Source organism: Natator depressus, chromosome 3 (genome assembly GCF_965152275.1).
Source record: "Natator depressus isolate rNatDep1 chromosome 3, rNatDep2.hap1, whole genome shotgun sequence".
In the NCBI taxonomy this organism is placed as follows: domain Eukaryota; kingdom Metazoa; phylum Chordata; order Testudines; family Cheloniidae; genus Natator; species Natator depressus.
This window is the reverse complement of record NC_134236.1, coordinates 47,644,892-47,669,420: the sequence shown is the minus strand read 5'-3', so window position 1 is coordinate 47,669,420 and position 24,529 is coordinate 47,644,892. Positions and strand designations below refer to the sequence as shown.

Below are 24,529 nucleotides of genomic sequence, written 5' to 3'. Positions count from 1 at the left end.
AAAAAAACCGGTAAAATCGGTTATGAATTTATCAGCCTAAAAACTCATGATCTATTATTATATTGTATGAATAATAACTAAATCCATATTACCTTTGTGTCTGGCTATCAACTAAGCCCCTGTCCTGTTGTTGGATCCACGTGGGTGCAGAGATATATCTGCCTGTGAAAATCCAGTTACAGGTTCAGAGCCTAAAACAGAATTAACATGGCCTCCTGCCTGTCTAATTAATCCCTGTATCTTTTTGCTAATGTATTTCATCTTAAAACACCTGCTGTCTGCATGTGCCCTGAATATACAAAGAAAGTGATAAACACTCTAAAGCTCACAAAAACCTAGTGGACAGATACTAATCTACAGAAAGGTGATCATCCTGTTTTTCATAAAGCTAACTTAAAAGGGAATTTCTTTAAGATAATTTTAAAATAAATGTTCAGAGTGAAGAATGGCAATTACATTCACTGAAATATGCTGCATACTTTCAATTGTTTGTTCACAGTATATTTCTAAGTGTTCCCAGGAGCTTCTGGTAGTGAGTCTTTACCTCTAATGACAGATTTCAGAGTAGCAGCCGTGTTAGTCTGTATCCGCAAAAAGAAAAGGAGTACTTGTGTACTAAAAGGAGTACTAAGCTTATGCTCAAATAAATTTGTTAGTCTCTAAGGTGCCACAAGTACTCCTTTTCTTTTTTCCCCTCTAATGGAGAATCTGTTGAAACAAAGTGCAACATATATGAGTCTAGAAATTCTTCCTTTTGATACTGACCTGCTCTTCAGTATTCAGTGGCCAAGTTAATTTAAATAAAGCTAGATTGCAGTAGAAGAGATTAACCGAGGCAGCGTCTGACTATCTTTAGAATATGCTGCAAGAGCCAGCTTTTTGCCAGAATTTTATCGATGCAACAAAAATCTCGCTCTCTGTTATTCACAGACACAAAATACTATATAACAGAGGCAAGCAAGTACAGTCTCATCCAAAAGCTGATAAATTCAATGGAAAAAGTACCGTTGACTTCAGTGAGAGTTAGATCAGGCTTCTGGAGCTTGGGCACAGACAAATAGCACAACCCACAACAAAACTGTCCATGAACAATGACCATATATTTCTAATTTACTGTGTTCAGCATTTTGATATTGCAATGACGGGCACTGCTGAAATGCCTTTGGTAGAGCAGCAGCAATATTCCACATCATCACTGCGGCCAAGCAATGTAGAATTTTAGGCCCCAATCCTGCGAACGGTAACGTATATGCAAAAAGAAAAGGAGTACTTGTGGCACCTTAGAGACTAACCAATTTATTTGAGCATGAGCTTTCGTGAGCTACAGCGCTCACGAAAGCTCATGCTCAAATAAATTGGTTAGTCTCTAAGGTGCCACAAGTACTCCTTTTCTTTTTGCGAATACAGACTAACACGGCTGTTACTCTGGTAACGTATATGGTTACCTTTAGGCAGGTGAGTAATCTCTGACTACAATGCAATTACTCAGGTGTTAAAAAACATACAGAAGCGTTTACAGGATGAGGGCCTAAAGGATGTTTAGCCATAGAGTAGCCGAATATTACTATTGTACTACAAACGAACCACTGCAGGTATTGTTAGCTCTTGTGATGGATTTCTAGAGATTTAAAATAACAATAACTGTTGACTGAAAGGGCTTAGAAAAGAATACTCTGCTTAAGAAAAACTATGCTGGTGTAAAATCTTTAAATTGACAGGAGTTTTGCCTGAGTCTATACTACAGGATATATACCATGGAGAATAAATTTAATAAAGTAAATAAATTTTAATAAAGTTAATACTACAGGATATATACCATGGAGAATAATTTTCAACTTTCAGTATTTATTACTATTTCAAGATTTTTTTTTTCAATTTGAAATAGCTAGTTTGTTACACTTCTGGTTCTGCAGCTGAAACTATTATTACTATATTTTACTGTCCCATCTTTACTAGACCTGCACATTTTAACAAACTAAAATATGTCTCCTTAAAGCACACATAAATGCTATCTGGGTGAGGTCCAAGAGGGGATGCTCATCATTTTGAAAAATATAATAAGGAAATATTGACCACTTATGATGTGAACATTGAGATTTATTGATTTATGAGGTAAACATTCAAGTGATATTAATTTTTCTGTAGTCATCTAAAGCTGTCTGGTACCAGAGATTAATACAGAAAAATTCACATTTCATTTTGCCTTTGTCAGTGTTTTCTAGGCAGGTTAATAAAACTTATGTCTATATAACAATATGAGAAGCTTATAAGCAAAAATAGATGAACTTGCATTCCGGCAGTGGAAGAGGACTTTGATATAATAGGCATTACTGAAACATGGTGGAATGAAAGAAATCAATCGAATACTGTAACATCTGGACTTCCAACTATATAGGAAGAAATGATTCAGCCAAAGAGATGTTGTTACAAGTATGGAGCACTGTAGCTAAAAAATTGCTTAGAACCTAGCGAGATAAAAATTCTGACTATAGAGCACCACTCAGTTGAATGTGCGTGGACACAAATCCCAAGCTGTAAGAATGTAAATATGCAAATAGGGCTATAGTACCGGCCCTTCAGATCAAGACTAGGATATTGGGTGCACAGATTTCAAGAGAGATCCTGCGCAACAAAGACAAACAAAATGATAATAATGGGGGATTTCAGCTATGCACATATAAACTAATCAAAATGGCACAAATGGCCAGAGTTTAGAGAAGCTATTTCTTAATACTAATCCCTGGTCTACACTACAGGGTTAGGTCGAATTTAGCCACGTTAGGTCATTTTTAAAATGAATGCATCTACACAAGCAACCCCATTCCGTTGACTTAAAGGGCTCTTAAAATCGACTTCTGTTCCTCCCCGGCGAGGGGAGTAGCGCTAAAATCGACCTTGCTGGGTCAAATTTGGGGTAGTGCGGACGCAAATCGACGTTATTGGCCTCCGGGAGCTATCCCAGAGTGCTCTAATGTGACCGCTCTGGACAGCACATTCAACTCTGATGCACTAGCCAGGTACACAGGAAAAGCCCCAGGAACTTTTGAATTTCATTTCCTGTTTGGTCAGCGTGGTGAGCTCAGCAGCACAGGTGACCATGCAGTCCCCCCAGAATCACAAACGAGCTCCAGCATGGAGTGAACGAGAGACACTGGATCTGATTGCTGTATGGGGAGAAGAATCTGTGCAAGCAGAACTCTGATCAAAAAGAAGAAATGCTAATATATATGCCAAAATCGCACAGGGCGTGATGGACAGAGGTTACAACAGGGACACACTGCAGTGCCGTGTGAAAGTCAAGGAGCTCAGGCAAGCCTACCAAAAGACAAAGGAGGCAAACAGTCACTCTGGGTCAGAGCCCCAGACATGCCGTTTCTATGATCAGCTGCATGGCATTCTAGGGGGGGACCCTACCACTACCCCACCACTGTCCGTGGACACCTGCAAGGGGGGAGTCTCACGCAACATGGAGGAGGATTTTGTGGATGAGGAAGAGGAGGAAGAGAATGAGCAGCAGGCAAGCGGTGAATCTGTTCTCCCTGGCAACCAGGACCTTTTCATCACCCTGGAGCTAATACTCTCCCAAGGCGGGATCCCCGATCCTGAAGGTGGAGGAGGCAGCTCTGGTGAGTGCACATTTGTAACTACAGTACAGGGTTTAAAAGCAATAGTGTTTAATGTTTGATTTGCCCTGAAGACTTGGGATGCATTCTGGCCAGTACAGCTACTGGAAAAGCCTGTTAACGTGTCTGGAGATGGAGCGGGAATCCTCCAGGGACATCTCCATGAAGCTCTCCTGGAGGCACTCTGAAAGAAGGTTTCTGGGGAGGGCTGCTTTATTTCATCCTCAATGGTAGGACACTTTACCACGCCAAGCCAGTAGCAAGTAGTCTGGAATCACTGCAGCACAAAGCATGGCAGCGAATGGTCCTGGGTTTTGGTCGCATTCAAACAACATTCGGTCTTTATCCTTCCGTGTTAGCCTCAGGAGAGTGATATCATTCATGGTCACCTGGCTGAAATAGGGGAATTTTTGTAAGGGAACAGTAAAAGGACCCCATTCATGCTGGGTTGTTTGCGCTTGGCTAAAAGAGATCATCCCGGAGAATAGCCACGCGGCGGCGGGGGAGGGGTGAAGGGATCGTCCCAGAGAATAGCCACACAGTGGGGTGGGGGGAGGTGTGTGCTGCACATCCACCCGAAAACCGCAGTCCCTCCTTTTAAATGTGAAACCCAACCAGCATTGCTTGCTATGGGAAAGGATGGTGCTGTAGTTTGAAACCATTCCCACATGTTATGAAGGCGTTAGAAGCCAAACCCGCATACCTTTTGGCTTACCATGGCTGCCTGGAAACCGAATTCTGTTGCCCAACCGTGTGTGATGTGTCACCATACTGGCAGGCACTCAATATACAAGGCAAAATGCGACCTTGTACCAAAAGCTCATGTGCTGTCTGCTGTGAATTGCTTGATTCACTGTGAAAGAGTCTTCCTTTTATTCTCAGAAATGTATCATCTTAAATTTTACTTTCCCTTTTTATCCCCTGCAGGTGCAAATGTTTCTATGCTCCCCCTATCATCTCCGTCCCTGAGGTTATCGCAGATTAGAAGGCAAAAAAAACCAACAAAAAAAAATAATGCACTTGTGATGACGTGTTTTCCGAGCTCATGCAGTCCTCCCATCTGATAGGGCACAGCTGAATGCATGGAGGCATTCAGTGGCAGAGTCCAGGAAAGCATTAAGTGAGCGCGATTAGAAGAAGCAGGATGCAATGCTGAGGCTAATGGGGGAGCAAATGGACATGCTCAGGCGTCTGGTGGAGCTGAAGGAAAGCCAACAAGAGCACAGACCGCCGCTGCATCTACTGTACAACCGCCTGCCCTCCTCCCCAAATTCCATATCCTCCTCACCCAGATGCCCAAGAATGCAGGGGGGGAGGCTCCAGGCACCCAGCCACTCCACTCCAGAGGATGGCCCAAGCAACAGAAGGCTGTCTTTCAAACAGTTTTGATTTGTAGTGTGGCTACCATAAGCAATGTGGCCTTGTCCTTCCCTCCTCCCCCACCCCGCCCTACCCCACCTGGGCTACCTTATCAGTTATCTCCCCTTTTATTAATTAAAAAGAAAGAATGCATGGTTTCAAAACAATAGTGACTTTATTTCCTTTGCCAGCTGTGATCGAAGGGGGGAGGGTGGTTGGCTTACAGGGAATTAAAATCAACAAAGCGGGCGGGTTTGCAGCAAGGAGAAACACACACATAGCCTGGCCAGTCATGAAACTGGTTTTCAAAGCCTCTCTGATGTGCAGCACACTACTTGTGCTCTTCTAATCGCCCTGGTGTCTGGCTGTTCAAAATTGGCAGCCTGGCGATTTGCCTCAACCTCTCCCACCCCGCCATAAAGTTACTCTCCCCATTACTCTCAGATATTGTGGAGCACACAGCAAGCAGTAATAACAGTGGGAATATTGGTTGTGCTGAGGTCTAACCTTGTCAGCAAACAGTGCCAGAGAGCTTTTAAACATCCAAAGGCACATTCTACCACCATTCTGCACTTGCTCTGCCTATAGTTGAACTGCTCCTTACTACTATCCAGGCTGCCTGTGTATGGCTTCATGAGCCATAGGAGCAAGGGGTAGGCTGGGTCTCCAAAGATAACTCTTGGCATTTCAACATCCCCAACAGTAATTTTCTGGTCTGGGAAGTAAGTCCCTTCTTGCAGCTGCTCAAACAACCCGGAGTCCCTCACGATGCGAGCGTCATGCACCTTTCCTGGCCATCCCACGTTGATGTCAGTGAAACGTCCCTTGTGATCCACCAGTTCTTGCAGCACCATTGAAAAATTCCCCTTGCAGTTCATATACTGGTTGACAAGGTGGTCCGGTGCTAAGATAGGGATATGTGTTCCGACTATCGCTCCACCACAGTTAGGGAATCCCATTGCAGCAAAGCCATCCACTATGACCTGCACATTTCCCAGAGTCACTACCCTTGATAGTTGAACGTCAGTGATTGCACTGGCTACTTGAATCACAGCAGTCTCCACAGTAGATTTGCCCACTCCAAATTGATTCCCGACTGACCAGTAGCAGTCAGGCGTTGCAAGCTTCCACAGGGCTATCGCCACTCACTTCTCAACTGTCAGGGCAGCTCTCATCTTGGTATTCCTGTGCTTCAGCGCAGGGGAAAGCAACTCACAGAGTTCCAGGAAAGTGCCCTTACGCATGCGAAAGTTTCGCAGCCACTGGGAATCATCCCATACCTACAAGACTATGTGGTCCCACCAGTCTTTGCTTGTTTGCTGGGACCAGAATTGGTGTTCCGCTGTATCAACCAGCCCCACTGCCACCATGATGTCCTAATTGCCACATCCCATGCTTTCAGGAACATCTGTGTCCATGTCCTCCTCACAGTCGTCCTCATGCTGGCATCTCTTAGCCAGGCTCTGCACATACTGCAGTATAATGTGTGAGGTGTTTACAATGCTTGCAACAGCAGCAGTGAGCTGAGTGGGCTCCATACGTGCCATGTTCTGGCGTCTGCACGGGTAACCCAGAAAAAAAGGCGTGAAATGATTGTCTGCAGTTGCTTTCACAAAGGGAGGAGAGACTGACGACATGTACCCAAAACCAATCGCGACAATGTTTTTGCCCCATCAGGCATTGGGAGCTTAACCCAGAATTCCAGTGGGCAGCAGAGACTGCGGGAACTGTGGGATAGCTTCCCACAGTGCACCGCTCCGTTAGTCGATGCTAGCCACGATAGTGAGGACGCACTCCGCCGACTTAATGCGCTTAGTGGGGACATACACAATCGACTGTATAAAATTGATTTCTAAAAATTGACTTCTATAAAATCGACCTAATTTCATAGTGTAGACATAATCAGTGATTCCTTCTTTGGACAGGTAGTTCTAGAACACACTAGAGGAGAACTTATTCTCAACTTAGCCTTGAGTCACACAAAGGAGTTAAAACAATGAGGAGTCCTTGTGGCACCTTAGAGACTAACACATTTATTTGGGCACAAGCTTTCGTGGGCTAAAACCCACTTCATCAGAGGAATCCTCGTTGTTTTTGCTGATACAGACTAACACAGCTACCACTCTGAAACCTGTCACAAAGGAGTTAGTTCAAGAAGTATCCTTAGCTGAGCCACCACAAGGGACCTGAGACAAATGGAAACTTGGTATAATAGAACTCTTCTCCACCTTGTCCATCACACACCCTACCCAAGGTGGTTAAAGCAGCTGGCATAGAAGCTGGCTCTACTTTGTCTGCTAGCTTTATGCCTGTGGGATATCCTCCTGCAGGGGGCCAGGATCCATCCCTAGATCGTACCTAAGATGGACAGTCTAGACAGATTCTCAAATCATACCTTTCAGTGTAGATTTGATATTTTCCTTTTAGTTTACATTTTTACCATATTCCTATGACCTTTGCTAGGTATATGCTGATTTATTTAAATTCAAAATGTAAAAAATAAAACTGTGTAATGTATGAGTGTTGGTGACTCAGGAAACTGACACTAATAGGAAAATTTCTAAATACAGCATATGCCCAATATTGTCAAACCTGGATACCTACCGTTATATTTCTAAAGCTATAATTAGGCACTCAATTACAAGTGGCCTGATTTTCAGAAAGGCTGAGAACCCACAAATCCCAATAAGTCATATAGAATATGTCTAGATAGCCCAGACCAACAGCAGCAAGCCTTACAGCCCTGGTCAACAAACTTGGGCTCATGCTACCACACTAAAAATGGCTGTGTAGACAGCATTTTGGAGTTGTAGCTCAGGCTGGAGCAGGGGATCTGAAGTCCACCCCCCATCCTAGTCTTCAGTGCCTGAACTCCAGCCCAAGCTGCAATGTCTACACAGCTATTTTTAGCACGGTAGTGTGAACTGCATTAGCCCAAGTCTGTTGACCCACGCAGAAAGGCTCACTGGCTTGGGCTGTATAGTTGTACCCTAGGAGCTGTCAGTGTTCAGCACCTTTGAAAATTAGGCCACTTTTATTCAACTGCCTAAAAATAGATGTAGAAACCTAACTTTGGTCACCAAAGTTTGAAAATGTTGCTCTACATTAATAGCTACTGCCCATCTTGTATAAAGTAAATCCTTGTCTTAGAGTTGTTTCTGTTACAACACATTCTGCTCTGTAATTTTATACACTATCTGCAGAGTAAGCTCACGGCAAAACAGGTAAAATGCGATCAGGTGGCAACAGCTATTTTGAAATCCTGCTCATCTGCTCTATTTTGAAATCCTTTGAACTCATGAGGTGTTAAAAGGCATTACGAAGCCTAATTTTCTTTTCTTTTTTTGTTAATTAGGTAACAATTGCAGTTTGGATCTTTGTGCTAAGTTAGAAAATTCCATCTACCATAGAAATTAAGGGGGAATAATAGACTCTGTACTATGTTCTTAAGTAAAGGAAATAGTGAGAAACGAGGAAGTCTATAATAGCAAGTGTCCAACAAGAATGGAGGTGCTCAATGAAGCTGCTTGCTCTTGGAAGAGACCTCAGGAGGTCATCTAGTCCAACCCCCTGCTCAAAGCAGGACCAACACCAACTATATCATCCCAGCCAGGGCTTTGTCAAGCCGGGCTTTAAAAACCTCTAAGGATAGAGATTCCACCACCTCCCTAGGTAACCCATTCCAGTGCTTCACTACCCTCCTAGTGAAATAGTTTTTCCTAATATCCAACCTAGACCTCCCCCACTGCAACTTGAGACCATTGCTCCTTGTTCTGCCATCTGCCACCACTGAGAACAGCCTAGCTCCTAGCTTTGGAACCCCCTTCGGGTTGTTGAAAGCAGCTATCAAATCCCCCCTCATTCTTCTCTTCCGCAGACTAAACAATCCCAGTTCCCTCAGCCTCTCCTCATAACTCATGTGTTCCAGTCCCCTAATCATTTTTGTTGCCCTTCACTGGACGCTTTCCCAATTTTTCCACATCCTTCTTGTAGTGTGGGGCCCAAAACTGAATGCAATACTCCAGATGTGGCCTCACGAGTGCTGAATAGAGGGGACTAATCACTTCCCTCAATCTGCTGGCAATGCTCCTACTAATGCAGCCCAATATGCCGTTAGCTTTCTTGGCAACAAGGGCACACTGTTGATTCATATCCAGCTTCTTGTCCACTGTAATCCCCACGTCTTTTTCTGCAGAACTGCCACTTAGCCAGTCAGTCCACAACCTGTAGCAGTGCCTGGGATTCTTCCTTCCTAAGTGCAGGACTCTGCACTTGTCCTTGTTGAACACCATCAGATTTCTTTTGGCCCAATCCTCCAAAATCCTTTTGGCTGTATGAACTAGTCATTAAAATTGTCCCCTTATGAAGGGGCAACCTTGAAAATATCTCACTGTAAATTACTGAGTAAGTAAAAATGTCTGGAAAGTTTAGCAAAACTTAGATTAGCACATTTTCATATTGTGGTTTTTTAAAGCTTGTATAAATCTAACTAAGTGAACAAAGAATCACCAATAATGTTTATGGGAATCTCAAGATTTTAATTTCCCCTGAAGAAGAAATTGTGATACAGCATAAAGAAACAGCCCCCAGAGGCTCTTTTCATCAAATCACTTTTAAAGAAATGCAGACTGCATTTCTCAGGGCAAAGATAAGATTAACTTTCATGTCATATGGGGTTAAGCCTTTTGGCCAGATTTTGTCTAATTCCATCAAAGTAAATGAGAAGGTGAGAGGGAGTAAGAAGCTTCATCTTAGATATTCAGAGGTATTTAGACATTTAACTGCCATCAATTTCAATGAGAGTTAAGCATCTAAATACCTTTGAGGTTCTGGGGCTTTCTTCCCACATAAATGCCCCCAAAACAGGAGCTGTAAGTGCCAATGCATCGTAAGTGCCAATGCAGCAAATACTCACTAGTTAGCTTTAAGATCATGGACTTTAATGGGATTCCTTGATTAAGGGAAGTTAAGCACCAGTAAATGTTTACAGGATTTGGGTCATAGTCCCGGGGTGCAAGGATTGTGTGAGCCTTGCACCTACAGTAGAACTAGCAGCTTTAAAGGAGATGGAGAGGGGAAGTCAGGATCTGACCTTTCCTCCCACCACACACACACACACAAAGGCTGGCAAAATAAGTTCTTGGGGGAGGGGAATGGAGCACAAGTTCTGCAATGTGAAAGGGCCATGATATAGCCATTATCCCCTGAAGCTCCAGGAGATATTATGTCTGTCTGTGGCACAACATCTCCCAGAGCATCTGTTGGGCATCTCACCTCTCCCAATGTAGGGATGTGGTCTAAAGCCACAACTGAACTCCATCCACTTGTAAAATTTATTTTCCAGTGCAGCAGAAGAATGCTGAATTACATCAGACATAACACAAGACAATAGCAGCACGGAAGGCTCACCTTATTATACAAAGCGTTGCGACTGTAAGGCCTATAAGAACTCTCATGAACATCACATAAGATGGAAGACAAATGACTGAAGGGCCCGGGGGTTAAACAGTCAGCATGGCAGATGGACTGTGGATGTAATGGGGACTTAGTTGGAGGGATCAATTTAGTCGGATATAGAGGATGGAGGGGAGCATTGTCCTAGAGAGAAGAAAAGCATATAAAGAGTTTGATTAGTGGACAAAAGAAGCCTGGTGCAGAAAGGCAAATTGTCTTCTTGGTTACTCCACTGATGTTAATATGATTGCACCGGTGTAACCAAGGCCGGAGTTTGGGCCAGAATACAAAGCCTAAATAGTCTGGAAACTTTTTGAGGCGGGATGCTTTGGTAGCAGAAGTGCTCAGTAAACAAACAATATTTGACAAATCCTGTGATGTTTTTATTTCTAAATGTGACTGATTTATTACACAAGAGAAAAGTTAGAGTTAACCAAATTTATATTAGGTAATATAATAAATTTAAAGCATACACAAAAACTTTCCATCCATTTTATTCTGAATGTTTAGTAATTACATTAGGGAAGGTACATGCACATGAAACTTCCCTCCTCAATGCTTTCAGCTTTTTAGAGTAATCAATAAGACAGAAAATGGATTTTACAAGCTCTTTGCAGCTGACACATTTAAGATCACTTGAAATGATTCTCCAAACATTTTTAATAAAGGTTAGAGATGGGCAGGGGGCTATGCTTTTCTGGCAAAATCTCAGTCATGTTTTGCCTCTGCTTTGATAAATCCAAATCTCTTCCGCTTCTCTCCCCAATTTCCTGTCTAGTTAATGAGCTGGGAGCTCAATTTAGCCAACAAAGCTCTCCCATTTATAGTGCCTGGAGATGCCATATAACAGGATTCTTTATAATTGTAGCAATCAGCTCGAGGGTGAGATAATATACTATTCACATACATAATGTAAGGCCATAGATATACTGAGTATAGAAAACAAGTGGAATGGACCCAATAGAAAAAAAAACAGTCAGAAAGGTAGAAGGAAGTAGACACCTGACAGATATCAGTGTTCACCAACACTGCATGCTGCTGTTCTTCAAAAGAATCCCTATTCCATCAGTGACACAAAGTTTGGACAAATGTTCCTCTTGGCTCTGTTTCAAATTAAGTTTCATTCCTCTCTGGTTCTGCATTGTTCCAAATGGGTTTACTTTTAAAGATAAAGAATAGGACTACTCTTATTCTTAATAGTCTTACTTATAAAGAGCTGCAAATGCTCACAGTCCTCTAGGACCCCATTATCAATTTGTTGTTGGTACATTATATTTCAAAAGAAAAACCATCAGAATTCAATCCTCCAGTGGAAGGCAGCACATTAAGAGTAGTACGAAAATTATATTAATCATTCAAATTTTCAACCTAATTTAAAATAATTTATTTTTATTTTATGGTGTTCGTTTCAATGGGGGATCTCCACAGAGTAATATGTTATTATGAGATCATGCTCCATTTCATAGTTGCTGTATGGGGAAAAAAAAGAAAGGAAAATGGCTCTATCCTGTTTTCATTCCTAGTAGGGCTGTCAAGCGATTAAAAAAATTAATCACACAATTAATCGTGCTGTTAAACAATAATAGAACACCATTTATTTAAATTTTTGGGTGTTTTCTACATTTTCAAATATATTGATTTCAATTACAACACAGAATACAAAGTGTACAGTGCTCACTTTATATTTATTTTTGATTACAAATGTTTGTACTGTAAAAATGATAAAAGAAATAGTATTTTTCAATTCCTCCATTACAACTGTAGTGCAATCTCTTTATCATGAAAGTTGAACTTACAAATGTAGAATTATGTACAAAAATAACTGCGTTCAAAAACAAAACAATGTAAAACTTTAGAGCTTACAAGTCCACTCAGTCCTACTTCTTGTTCAGCCCATCGCTCAGACAAACAAGTGTATTCACACATAGGGGAGATAATGCTGCCCACTTCTTGTTTACATCACCACCCGAAAGTCGGAACAGGCGTTCGCATGGCTTTGCTATAGCCAGTGTCTCAAGATATTTATGTGCCAGATGTGCTAAAACTTCATATGTCCCTTCATGCTTCAACCAACATTCCAGAGGACGTGTCCATGCTGATGACAGGTTCTGCTCGATAATGATCCAAAGCAGTACGGACCAACGCATGTTCATTTTCATCATCTGAGTCAGATGCCACCAGCAGACAGTTAATTTTCTTTTTTGGTGGTTCGGGTTCTGTAGTTTCCACATCAGAGTGTTGGTCTTTTTAGACTTCTGAAAGCAAGCTCCACACCTCGTCCCACTCAGATTTTGGAAGGCACTTCAGATTCTTAAACCGTGGATTGAGTGCTGTAGCTTTAGAAATTTCACATTAGTAACTTCTTTGCATTTTGTCAAATCTTCAGTGAAAGTGTTCTTAAAACCAACAACATGTGCTAGCTCATCATTCAAGACTGCTATAACATGAAATATATGGCAGAATGCGGGTAAAACAGAGCAGGGGACATACAATTCTCCCCCCAAGAAGTTCAGTCACAAATTTAATTGGAAGCATGTTCTCTGGAATGGTGTCCACAGCATAAAGGGGCATACAAATGTTTAGCATATCTGGCACATAAATACCTTGCAATTCCAGCTACAAAAGTGTCATAAGAACACCTGTTCTCACTTTCAGGTGATATTGTAAATAAAGAGGCAGCATTATCTCCCGTAAATGTAAACAAACTTGTTTGTCTTAGCAATTGGCTGAACAAGAAGTAGGACTGAGTGGACTTGTAGGCGCTACAGTTTTACATTGTTTTGTTTTGGAGTGCAATTATGTAACGAAAAAAATGTACATTTGTAAGTTGCACTTTCTTGATAAAGAGAATACACTACAGTACTTGTATGAGGTGAATTGAAAAATACTATTTCTTTTATCATTTTTACAGTACAAACATTTGTAATAAAAAATTATATAAAGGGAGCACTGTACACTTTGTATTCTGCATTGTAATTGAAATCAATATATTTGAAAATGTAGGAAAACATCCGCAAATATTTAATAAATTTCAATTGGTATTCTATTGTTTAACAGTGCAATTAAAGCTGTGATTAATTGTGATTAACTTTTTTAATCATGATTAATTTTGTTGAGTTAGTCACATGAGTTAACTGCGATTAATCGACAGCCCTAATTCTAAATCATGCAAGTGAATAATACATATCCATGATGAAAAAAATAAAGGGAGTACTTGAACAGCTGCATAAGACATGGTGTTAACCAACTCCTTATACCCACAAAGGTCTTAGCATCCACAAGACACAAAATCTATCATTTGATACTTTCATGAAAACTGAGTCAGTCATTCGTTAGCATTTGTAGAAATTATTTACTGTAAATAATGCACACTCTCCACTAGCAAATATATCCTTTAAAGCAGCCTTGGAGAATCATCATTAAAATGTACCAATCAAAGAACAAAGTCTATTCCCATGATGAGGAAAATGCTAAAAATTATGGTATTCTATTGAACCATCAAAAACTTATTCATCCATTTAATGGGCATATAGCATTCTTAAATGCTTAAAGGCCCTGAAAATGTAGGCACTGAACCCCAATGTTTCCATAATTAACCAGCCCCATAAAAATATTAAAATCTACCTTTATTGCTGAAAATATAATGCGTTTTCAGAAGGAGAAAGGTAACTTCATGGTACATTCATTGATTAAATAGATAGGTGATAATAATAACTTCAGTGAATGGTCACTGCTAAAAGCTACACTTCTCCTCAGAAAAACAGAAAATCAGTATGAGCCATTACAAGAAAAAGCCAAAATAAAATCAATGTTTTCCCCAAATATATACATTTTATTGGCACATAGGCAGACAGGCAGGACCAAAACACTGATAAAAAGAGCTCCATCTATTTGTATAATTCTACATCTTTTCCAGAGGAATTTTAACAAATTAAGGAACTCCATTTAATTTAGCCTCAAAAAATGATCAGCACACCATTTCAACATTGCAATTTCATTCAAAGCACAACAAAATATTATTTTCCTACTTTACATAATATGATCCTACAAATGAAGAATCTTGGGTAAAGGTAGAAGATGAATAATGCAAAAACACATATGAAGAACTGCATGAAAAATGCTGAACTTAAAAGCAAATTTTAATATTTTTGTTGTAAGGACAAAGATATTTTCCATATGGAGCAGTTTTGCCTGTCCCATAATAAGTGAAAAACTACTCTCTGCCATGCAAATTATGAGATCCACACAGGGAGTGGTGGAGCTGAAGATCACCAAATACAGGTGGCTGCATCACTAGGTCTCAAACTGAATGTCACCCACATGATCACCAGTGCTCAGTGTCAAACGGGGAGGCATGACAGGAAAGGGAAGAAGGTAATGCAGATGTCTAAGAAAAATCAGAAGAGAAGAGTAAATACAATTGGCACTGTTTAGAACATCAGCTACTCTATCTGCTCTTAAGTTTATCACGTCAAGGAATTCCTCTCTTTGTTTTATGTATGTGAAGGAGAATGTTGGCAACATGACTCGGAAAGGGAAATGTGCGGAGACTGTGATATTGTAAGGACAGGGAAGGAATAAAAAAAGAGAAAGAACAGAAATATGAACTTTTTTTAAAAGGAAGTTAAAGATTTCCAAAGCCCCAATTTCCATGAAAAAGGGGGAAAGATGGAGACAGTAAAAAATCTTTGTTTTCAATTACATCAGACATAATGTTGCAGGATTCTGCCTGTCTCCGCTAAGAAATTGTATGGTGTGTCAAAGATTTGAGCAAGCAAAAATAATCATCAACATCATTGTGCAAAAGGCTATTTAACTATTGTGATGGCAAGTAAAAAAGTGAAATGAATCAAAGGCTCCACTGGTAAGGACATTAAGAGAAGTACCACACATGAAAAAATGTGAGGAAATAAATATGGGATTTCAATCATATTTTAGCAGCCATGGAGAAATAAAAGTGTGAGATGGTCAAGTTTTACAGCTAGATGAGCTGCTTACATCAAAGAGCAATCCTGTGAATCTGTACAAGTAGCAGTGGTTGAAATCTAAAAATAAAATCTCAAATACTTTATTGAAAAAATGTACTAAATTCAGTTCACTACATTTCAGGGGTAAAAGTTATTCATATGTAGTCAGCCAACTCTGGATTTTCATGAAAATATCTGTAAATCCCCCCAAAATTACAAATTTTGGCTCAAGTGACTATTTGTCTGAAAATTCATACTGGATAAGTGGTGTTCTTCTGATTCATTCATGAACTCCAGTAGAGATATGCCAATTGATACCAGCTGAGGATCGGATACTCATTCACTATACTATGACATCCCTGAATTATGTTTCCTTTACACGTACCACCACCAACCCCTTCCCCATTTCAGGAAATAAACACTTCACAATTAAAGATCCCTGTAAAATTACAATTCTTTTACAGTAGACTTATGGTATTCCATATGTCATGATTAATATGTTCATTTTATCATCCATTAAAATAAACTGAAATTTTTTTTTACATAGGGAAAGCCGAATTTAACATTCATCATGAAATATAGCCTTTTCCTTCTGGTGAATTCAGTAGTCTATTTGTTAGAAGAGAACTTTGATCATTTGGTTTTGCTTTAGTTTTATTTTGGCTTTTGTCAAACACCCATATTATTATACAGTTTTGTTAGTTTCCCCAAACTTCTGTAATATTACTGCAAACGTATATTACTTAGCAATCTGCAAAACATTGCGCACAGATATAGTTTGGTTTCTGTGATGTAGGATCAGAGAATCCTGAATGTATCTCTAAAATTCGGTTTATTATTTTTTAAAAACAACTAAAAATGTCCCAACTTAGCGATATAACAGAGATAATTAATGATTTAATTAATGCATTAATGCATTAATGCATAATTAATGCATTAATGATATTGTATGACTCTACATCGTGCAAAATAACTTTTGGAACCAGATGCAACCAGCCATCACATAAATTGATGACTCAGAAGGCCTACAAATATATTCTATAAAAAGGGTAGGATTTTGAAATATGCTCAGCATTAGCCTAACTTTGCTCCGATTGAATGCAACAGTAAAACTCCTATTGAAAGTTAGGCAAAAGCAGAAAGCTTATGAACATTTGACTCATGTAGCTTAAATCTGGGTAACTGTTTAATAATTTTGTAAATAAAACAAAAATTCAATAGAAATGATTCTGTATTTTAAACTGTACTTATTTTGATTTGAGATATGCCTATACACAGCAGCAAGCATATGTACACATTAGGGCTGTCAATTAATTGCAGTTAACTCACACGATTAACTCAAAAAAAGTAATTGTGATTAAAAAATTAATCGTGATTAATTGCAGTTTTAATCACATTGTTAAATAGAATACCAATTGAAATTTATTAAATATTTTGGATGTTTTTCTACTTTTTCGAATATATTGATTTCAATTACAACACAGAATACAAAGTGTACATGGCTCATTTTATATTATTATTTTTATTACAAATATTTGCACTGTACAAATGATAAACAAAAGAAGAGTATTTTTCAATTCACCTCATACAAGTACTGTAGTGCAATCTCCTTATCATAAAAGTGCAATTTACAAAGGTAGATTTTTTTTTGTTACATAATTGCACTCGAAAACAAAGCAATGCAAAACATTGGAGCCTATAAGTCCACTCAGTCCTTCTTCTCGTTCAGCCAATCGCTAAGACAAACAAGTTTGTTTATATTTACGCAGGATAATGCTGCCCACATCTTATTTACAATGTCACCATAAAGTGAGAACAAGCATTCGCATGGGACTTTTGTAGCTGGCATTTCAAAGTATTTACTTGCCAGATATGCTAAACATTCATATGCCCCTTCATGCTTTGGCCACCAGTCCAGAGGACATGCTTCCCTGCAGATGACATTTGTTAAAAAAATAATGTGTTAATTAAATTTGTGACTGAACTCCTAGGGGAAGAATTGTATGTCTCCAACTCTTTTACCTGCATTCTGCCATATATTTCATGTTATAGTAGACTCGGATGATGACACAGCACATGTTCATTTTAAGAACACTTTCGCTGCGGATTTGACAAAAAACAGAGAAGGTACCAATGTTAGCTTTCTAAAGATAGCTACAGAACTCAACCCAAGGTTTAAGAATCTGAAGTGCCTTCCAAAATCTCAGAGGGACGAGGTGTGGCGCATGCTTTCAGAAAATGCAGATTAAAAGAGCAACACTCCGATGTGGAAACTACAGAACCTGAACCACCAAAAAAGAAAATGGACCTTCTCCTGGTGGCATCTAACTCTGATGATGAAAATGAACATGCATCGATCCACACTGCTTTGGATTAACATCAAGCAGAACCCGTCATCAGCATGGGTGCATGTCCCCTGGAATTGTGGTTGAAGCATGAAAGGACATATGAATCTCTACCGCATCTGGCATGTAAATATCTTGCAACACCAGCCACAAAAATGCCATGTGAACACCTGTTCTCACTTTCAGATGAGATTGTGAACAAGAAGTGGGCAGCATTATCTCCTGCAAATGTAAACAAACTTGTTTGTCTGCACGATTGGTTGAACAAGAAATAGGACTGAATGGACTTGTAGGTTCTGAAGTTTTACATTATTTTATTTTTGAATGCAGTTATATTTTTGTACATAATTCTACATTCTTAAGTTCAACTTTCACAATAAAGAGATTGCACTACAGTACTTATATTAGGTGAATTGAAAATTACTAGATCTTTTGTTTTTTACAGTGCAAATATTTGTAATAAAAATAAATATAAAGTGAGTACTGTGCACTTTGTATTGTGTTAAAATTGAAATCAATATATTTTAAAATGTAGAACACATCCAAAAATATTTAAAATAAATGGTATTCTATTATTATTTAACAGTGCGATTAATCGCGATTAATTTTTTTAATCACTTGACAGCCCTGGAACACACCAAAGTATACATAATCACAAATTGGAGTTATGTCCACATATAATTCCCCTAAATGACATAAATTTGTTTATCTCTATAATAAACCTCAAATATAAGAAAGACTGCTGAACAGAGATATAAAGTCCAACTTGTCTTTATTTCAAGTTACAGAGCTTGGAGACTGCATTGTTACTTCATCAACAAAACACCCACTGCACTAGATCAAATTAAATAATCAGATGAGGGGAGGGGTAAATTACACCTCTTGTTCAGCAAGGTCCCCTTCGCTTTGTTTAGATCAGTATTTTTCAATCAGTGGCTTGCTGAGGGGTAACAAAGGCAGTCAAGGGAGACATGGGATGCTGAATATTTTAGTACAATCTAAAGTAAACTGACTGCCCACACACCCTTATCATTCAAGGTCAAATATTCTCTGTCAAACTCAAAACACACACAAATAAATTATATGTGCTTATTGTTAACATTGATGCAATTTTTACTCTTACTGTGATAGAAAATGTAAGGGGACCATGAAAATTTTTGACTTTGAATAAGGAGTAGCCAACCTGAAAAGGTTGAGAGCCACTGACTAAGGCCTGGTCTACACTGGGGCGGGGGGGGATCGATCTAAGTTACGCAACTTCAGCTACGTGAATAACGTAGCTCAAGTCAACGTACTTAGATCTACTCACTGCGGTGTCCTCACTGCTGTGAGTCAACTGCTGGTGCTCCCGCGTCGACTCCACCTACGCCTCTCACTCCAGTGGAGTACCGGAGTTGACGGAAGAGTGCTCGGGGTCGATTTATCGCATCTAGACTTGTAGGACAATAGAGCAGACTGCCTAGGGAAGTCATGGAATCTCCTTCACTGGAGGTTTTCAAAGAGAGTTTGGATAGCCATCCGTCTTGGATGGTTTAGACCCAACAAATCCTGCCTCTTGACAGAGGGTGACTAGATGACCCTTGCAGTCCTTTCTAAGCTCATGGTTCTATGATTCTAGATCTAGGTATGGTTCTAGAGAGTTTGGATAGCCATCCATCTTGGATGGTTTAGACACAACAAATCGACCCCCACTGGATCAATCGCTGCCCGCCAATCCAGCAGGTAGTATAGACATACCCGTAGACTAGGAAATGTAGTCAAGGTTAGGTTAGCTAATCCTCCCCACTCCTCCTAGTCTGATAAAGCCAATGCATCTCATGGCCCTGTCCAGCCTAGGAAAATGAAGTGTGGTTCGCAAACATGTTTGCTAATATATGTTCATTAACATGTTTAAAACACCGCTTAGCACCGAGGGATGGCAGAGATTGTGATGTTTAAAACCGTGGTAGTTGGTTGTGGTCAACCCTAAGGTCAACCAGTAAAGGGAAGCATGTGTTCCTCTCTGCAACTAACCATCTCAGCATCCAATGGGCCTCAGCCTATAGGCACAATAGAGCCTTTGTACATATATAAGATAATTCTAATATTAAGATCAAAATGATTGGCTGAGGTTTAATGTAGAGAAAGAAAGCAGATTAAAGGATAAGCTACAGAGTAATAAATTTAAATTGAGAGTTTTGCCATTAACATCAATTGATGCCCACAGAGAAACTAGGAAAAATCGGACCATACAAACTTACTCCTGTACATAAGGGCATTCAGCCTTTTAAATAAATAGTAATAAAACAGTCAGGAATATTCAGCTAGTCACTACATAAGATATTGTGCTGAGAAGAGCTTGTTGGAAATTTTATAACACAAGGGTTTTTTGTCAGAAAACACTAATTCATCAAAACAAAGCTTTTTGCAGAAATATGAAAGTTTAATTGACACCTTTTCAGGTCCAAGATGAAATTTCTGGTCAAAACCAGCATGGGTGGGGGGAGGGATGTGGTTAGGGAGAGAGAGAGACAGAGACTCATCCCAGAGTAGCAAGATGGTTCGGGCACTCATGTGGGAGAACCAAGTTCATGTCACTACTCTGCTTGATTCTCTTATATTCCAGGTGACTGCTCTGACCATCAGACAATTCTGGCATGTATCTCTCTCAATCTCTCTTCGTGGACCTGTTCTACTACATATAATTTTTTAAGTATTCAGTGGGCCACTGACAGAAACTTGACTCTATAGCCTTGCGGTTAGGGCACTCACCTTGTATGTGGTTAGACAGAGATCTGAAGCTGCATTTCCCACATCCCATGTGAGTGGCTAACCACCTGACTATTCTAGGGTGGATCTGCCTCTCCCACTTTCTCTCATTTTTTATTAATTTTTTTCAAAGGACTCAATTTCATCCCAATGTGGAACAGGAAAATTTTTGAAATCTCAAAAATGTTTGTGCGTAAGGAAAACAGTTTCTTACCCAGATCTAGAATCATAGAACCATGGGCTTAGAAAGGACTGCAAGGGTCATCTAGTCACCCTCTGTCAAGAGGCAGGATTTGTTGTATCTAAACCATCCGAGACGGATGGCTATCCAAACTCTCTTTGAAAACCGTCAGTGAAGGAGATTCCATGACTTCCCTAGGCAGCCTGCTCTATTGTCCTACTGTTCTTACAGTTAGGAAGTTTTTCCTGAGATTTAATTTAAAACGGCTATGCTGTAGCTTGAACCCATTGCCTCTTGTCCTGCCCTCTGTGGCAAAAGAGAACAATTTTTCTCCATCTTTTTTATGGCAGCCTTTCAAGTATTTGAAGACCGCTACCATGTTCCCCCTTAATCTCCGCTTTTCCATACTAAACATACCCAATTCCTTCAGCCTTTGCTCATGTGGCTTGCATTTCATCCCTTTGATCCTCTTCGTTGCTTGCTTCTGGATCCTTTTCAGTTTCTCTACATCCTTTCTATATAGCAGTAACCAAAATAGGACACAATACTCCCGCTAAGACCTAACCAGCGCTGAGTAAAGCCGTACTATCATTTCTGTGATTTGCATGCTATGCTGCTGTTAAAGCAATGCAAAACTACATTTGCTTTTTTTGCAGCAGCATCACAACGTTGATTCAAGTTCCAAGTGTTGTTATTTGCCATGGTGTCATAAATATAAAGGGAAGGGTAAACACCTTTAAATCCCTCCTGGCCAGAGGAAAAACCCTTTCACCTGTAAAGGGTTAAGAAGCTAGGATAATCGCTGGCACCTGACCAAAATGACCAATGAGGAGACAAGATACTTTCAAAGCTGGAGGGGGGGAGAAACAAAGGTTCTCTCGGTCTGTGTGTTGCTTTTGCTGGGACCAGAGCAGGAATGCAGGTCAGAACTCCTGTAAAGGGTTAATAAGCAATCTAGTTAGATATGCGTTAGATTCTGTTTTGTTTAAATGGCTGATAAAATAAGTTGTACTGAACGGAATGTATATTCCTGGTTTTGTGTCTTTTCGTAACTTAAGGTTTTGCCTAGAGGGATTCTCTGTGTTTTGAATCTGATTACCCTGTAAGGTATTTACCATCCTGATTTTACAGAGGTGATTCTTCTACTTTTTCTTCAATTAGAATTCTTCTTTTAAGACCCTGATTGCTTTTTCGTTGTTCTTACGATCCAAGGGTTTGGATCTGTGTTCACCTATGCAAATTGATGAGGATTTTTATCAAGCCTTCCCCAAGACAGGGGGTGTAGGGTTTGGGAGGATTTTGGGGGAAGGACATTTCCAAGCGGGCCCTGTTATATAATTGTTAGACGCTTGGTGGTGGCAGCAATAAAGTCCAAGGGAAAAAGGTAAAATAGTTTGTACCTTGGGGAAGTTTTAACCTAAGCTGGTAAAAATAAGCTTAGGGGGTTTTTCATGCAGGTCCCCACATCTGTACCCTAGAGTTCAGAGTGGGGAAGAAACCTTGACACATGGTCATCCAGCTCTAGAGCCAAACTCTATATTTTATAAAGAAGCATTTATGATAACACATGCAGAGGATGTTGGAGCCCATTGGTATATTACAGACAATAGACCAGACTTAGCTCTGATTTACACCAGTTAAACTCTATTGGGAAAGTCAATGAAGCTGACCTAGTGCAAATGAGATTAGAATTTGGCCCACTGTGGGGAGGGAGACAGTTAAAATAAAAGTCTTTCTTTTTAAGTGTTTTTAACAACAAAGCTTTTTAAATTATTACTTTTTTGTTGCTAAAGTGATTAAAATGTGATTAGAAGGCCCCAAAGCTAGTGAGAATTTAATTATAAAGGTGCCTTGTTCACATTTCGTCTGGCAAGAGAACTGCTCAGCATTGTGATCCTCTACTACCTACCGGATGGATGATTCACAACATACTGTGTAAATTAATTGGAAGCTTCTCTAGGAATTTAATTACATATTGTGGTAAAGGTTTTAATTCAAAGTAATACACACAAACACATATTTACCTATATAGATTGATAGATTCGCATACATATAGTTGCTTTGAGATAGTGGCTGACCAAGTCAGTAAATCTCTCAGAAATGAAAAATACTGTATTATCACTACAAGGTGCTCTTAATGACCCTACAGAATGTTCTTAAAGACATTACACAAAGTGGTATGTTTGATACTGGAAGCAAAATTTGATTTTAAATTGACATGGATAACAAATTATCAAAAATAGGGGCTGGTTATTTAATCATGCAGTTCTGGTTTATGTTATGCTTTGTATTAGGACACAATAACTTGCCGGTAGATGGTTCTGTATAAGGTTACAAAGCCTTCTAGTCCTAATGAGTCCATGTCTTAAAAAATTACATACAGATGTTACAGAATGACCAGGATCAAAATTCATTAATATACAGGCTGTATATTCATATACAGGCTATTTTCCCCTCTTTTAAAAGCTATAGAGAAGGAGTTAAGCCACTGGATAATACAAAATGGAACATCATCTGGGCTGATACAGTTTTAATAGTAAAGTGTTTAAATATAAAATGGGAGAGTAGTGTATATATTACTGCTATTTAATATGTATACACATAAATAAACAAGAGTCCAAGATTCAACTTCATCAGCTTCTGAGGAAACTGACAACCACTACAAATTCGGGATGGGGCAGAGCAGAGGTGATGTTTAAATAAAGCACTCACCTTCTCAATATCTGGATCTCTGGTTTCTTCAAGGTATTTTTTGAAAGGGTTTGGTTGATAGGGCTCCTCCGTTTTTAATAAGATTTTTGTTTTCACTGGCCCTGGACGAATAACACCAGGCTTTGTCTAGATCCATAGCAAGCACAGGGGGAAAAAGAATAGAAATTTAAAAACCTGAAGTAGTACCAGATTACAGAAAATTTTATTTATTTCTGGACATTCTAATTCCAGTTTTATTGAAGTTACCATATTTCAAAATATGACATTTAAAAAATATACAAGGACAAAAATCATTCAATTCCTCTTTGACTGGCCTGTTTTTGTTTCAGAATATGGAGAAAGGTGACACCAGTTGTGATTTTGCAGTCACAGGAAGCTCTTAATTAAGATCTATTTGTTGTCAACCCAAAGGACAGAAACTAGCCTGCCTATCAAGCTATTGTTTCTGCCACCTCTTGCTAGCTGCTCAACTGCATCCTAATAACTTCATCAAGTCATGGATTATGTATAATCACATCTGTTTACAGACAGCAAATTCCAGTGTGGCCTTTTCAAACAGACACCGTAAAATGAAAAAAAACCCACACAGTAAAGAAGGGCAACAGATGATGCAAGTATATTAACTAATAACTTTCACCAACGCATGGTAAAAAAGCACTTTTTAGAAATGACAGACTTAAACTCTGGCCAAATATCGTATGGAGCTTTCCCAGCATACTAACCAAGAACTTGAAACACACTATGAACAGCAGCAGCAAACAACCATTTTTGCACAAATGTAATTAGTCTTTTCAGTACTAACATCTCAACGTATTCATCCTTCAGTCACTTGAGAGCAATAAAGGAAGAAATGAATGGAAAAAAGTAATTGTCTACTCTACAAAGTACAGCTGGCTGAAAAACAATAATTCCAGTTTGTGAAAAATTTCAAAATTTGTTCTACATCAGTGGTTGGGAGAAAAAGATTTACTCTCTCCATGCAGAGCATTCACCCTGGATGTAGGAGACCCAGATTTAAGTCCCTGCTCTGCCTGATTCAGAGCAAGGTTTTAAATCTGGGTTGTCCATGTTCCAGAGGAGTTACCTAACCAGTGGGCTACTGTGGAGTCTATCTGTCTCTTCTTTCTCCTTCCCCTGCCT

General features: G+C 39.5%; 1 protein-coding gene across 9 annotated transcripts in view; it reads right to left on the bottom strand.

Annotated features, from left to right (window-relative positions):
• Nucleotides 1–24,529, bottom strand: part of MLIP (muscular LMNA interacting protein) — a 168,108-nt gene that overhangs the window by 21,103 nt on the left and 122,476 nt on the right. For 6 of the 9 annotated variants that reach the window (XM_074947830.1, XM_074947825.1, XM_074947827.1 and 3 more), the window contains 2 exons: nt 23,390–23,515; nt 10,392–10,580 (listed from right to left, as the gene is read on the bottom strand). In XM_074947830.1, coding sequence (XP_074803931.1) covers nt 10,392–10,580; nt 23,390–23,515 — 315 coding nt within the window. Of the gene's footprint in view, nt 1–10,391; nt 10,581–14,063; nt 14,824–23,389; nt 23,516–24,529 lie in introns of those variants that run through there. The other 3 variants (XM_074947828.1, XM_074947831.1, XM_074947832.1) reach the window with 2 other exon arrangements.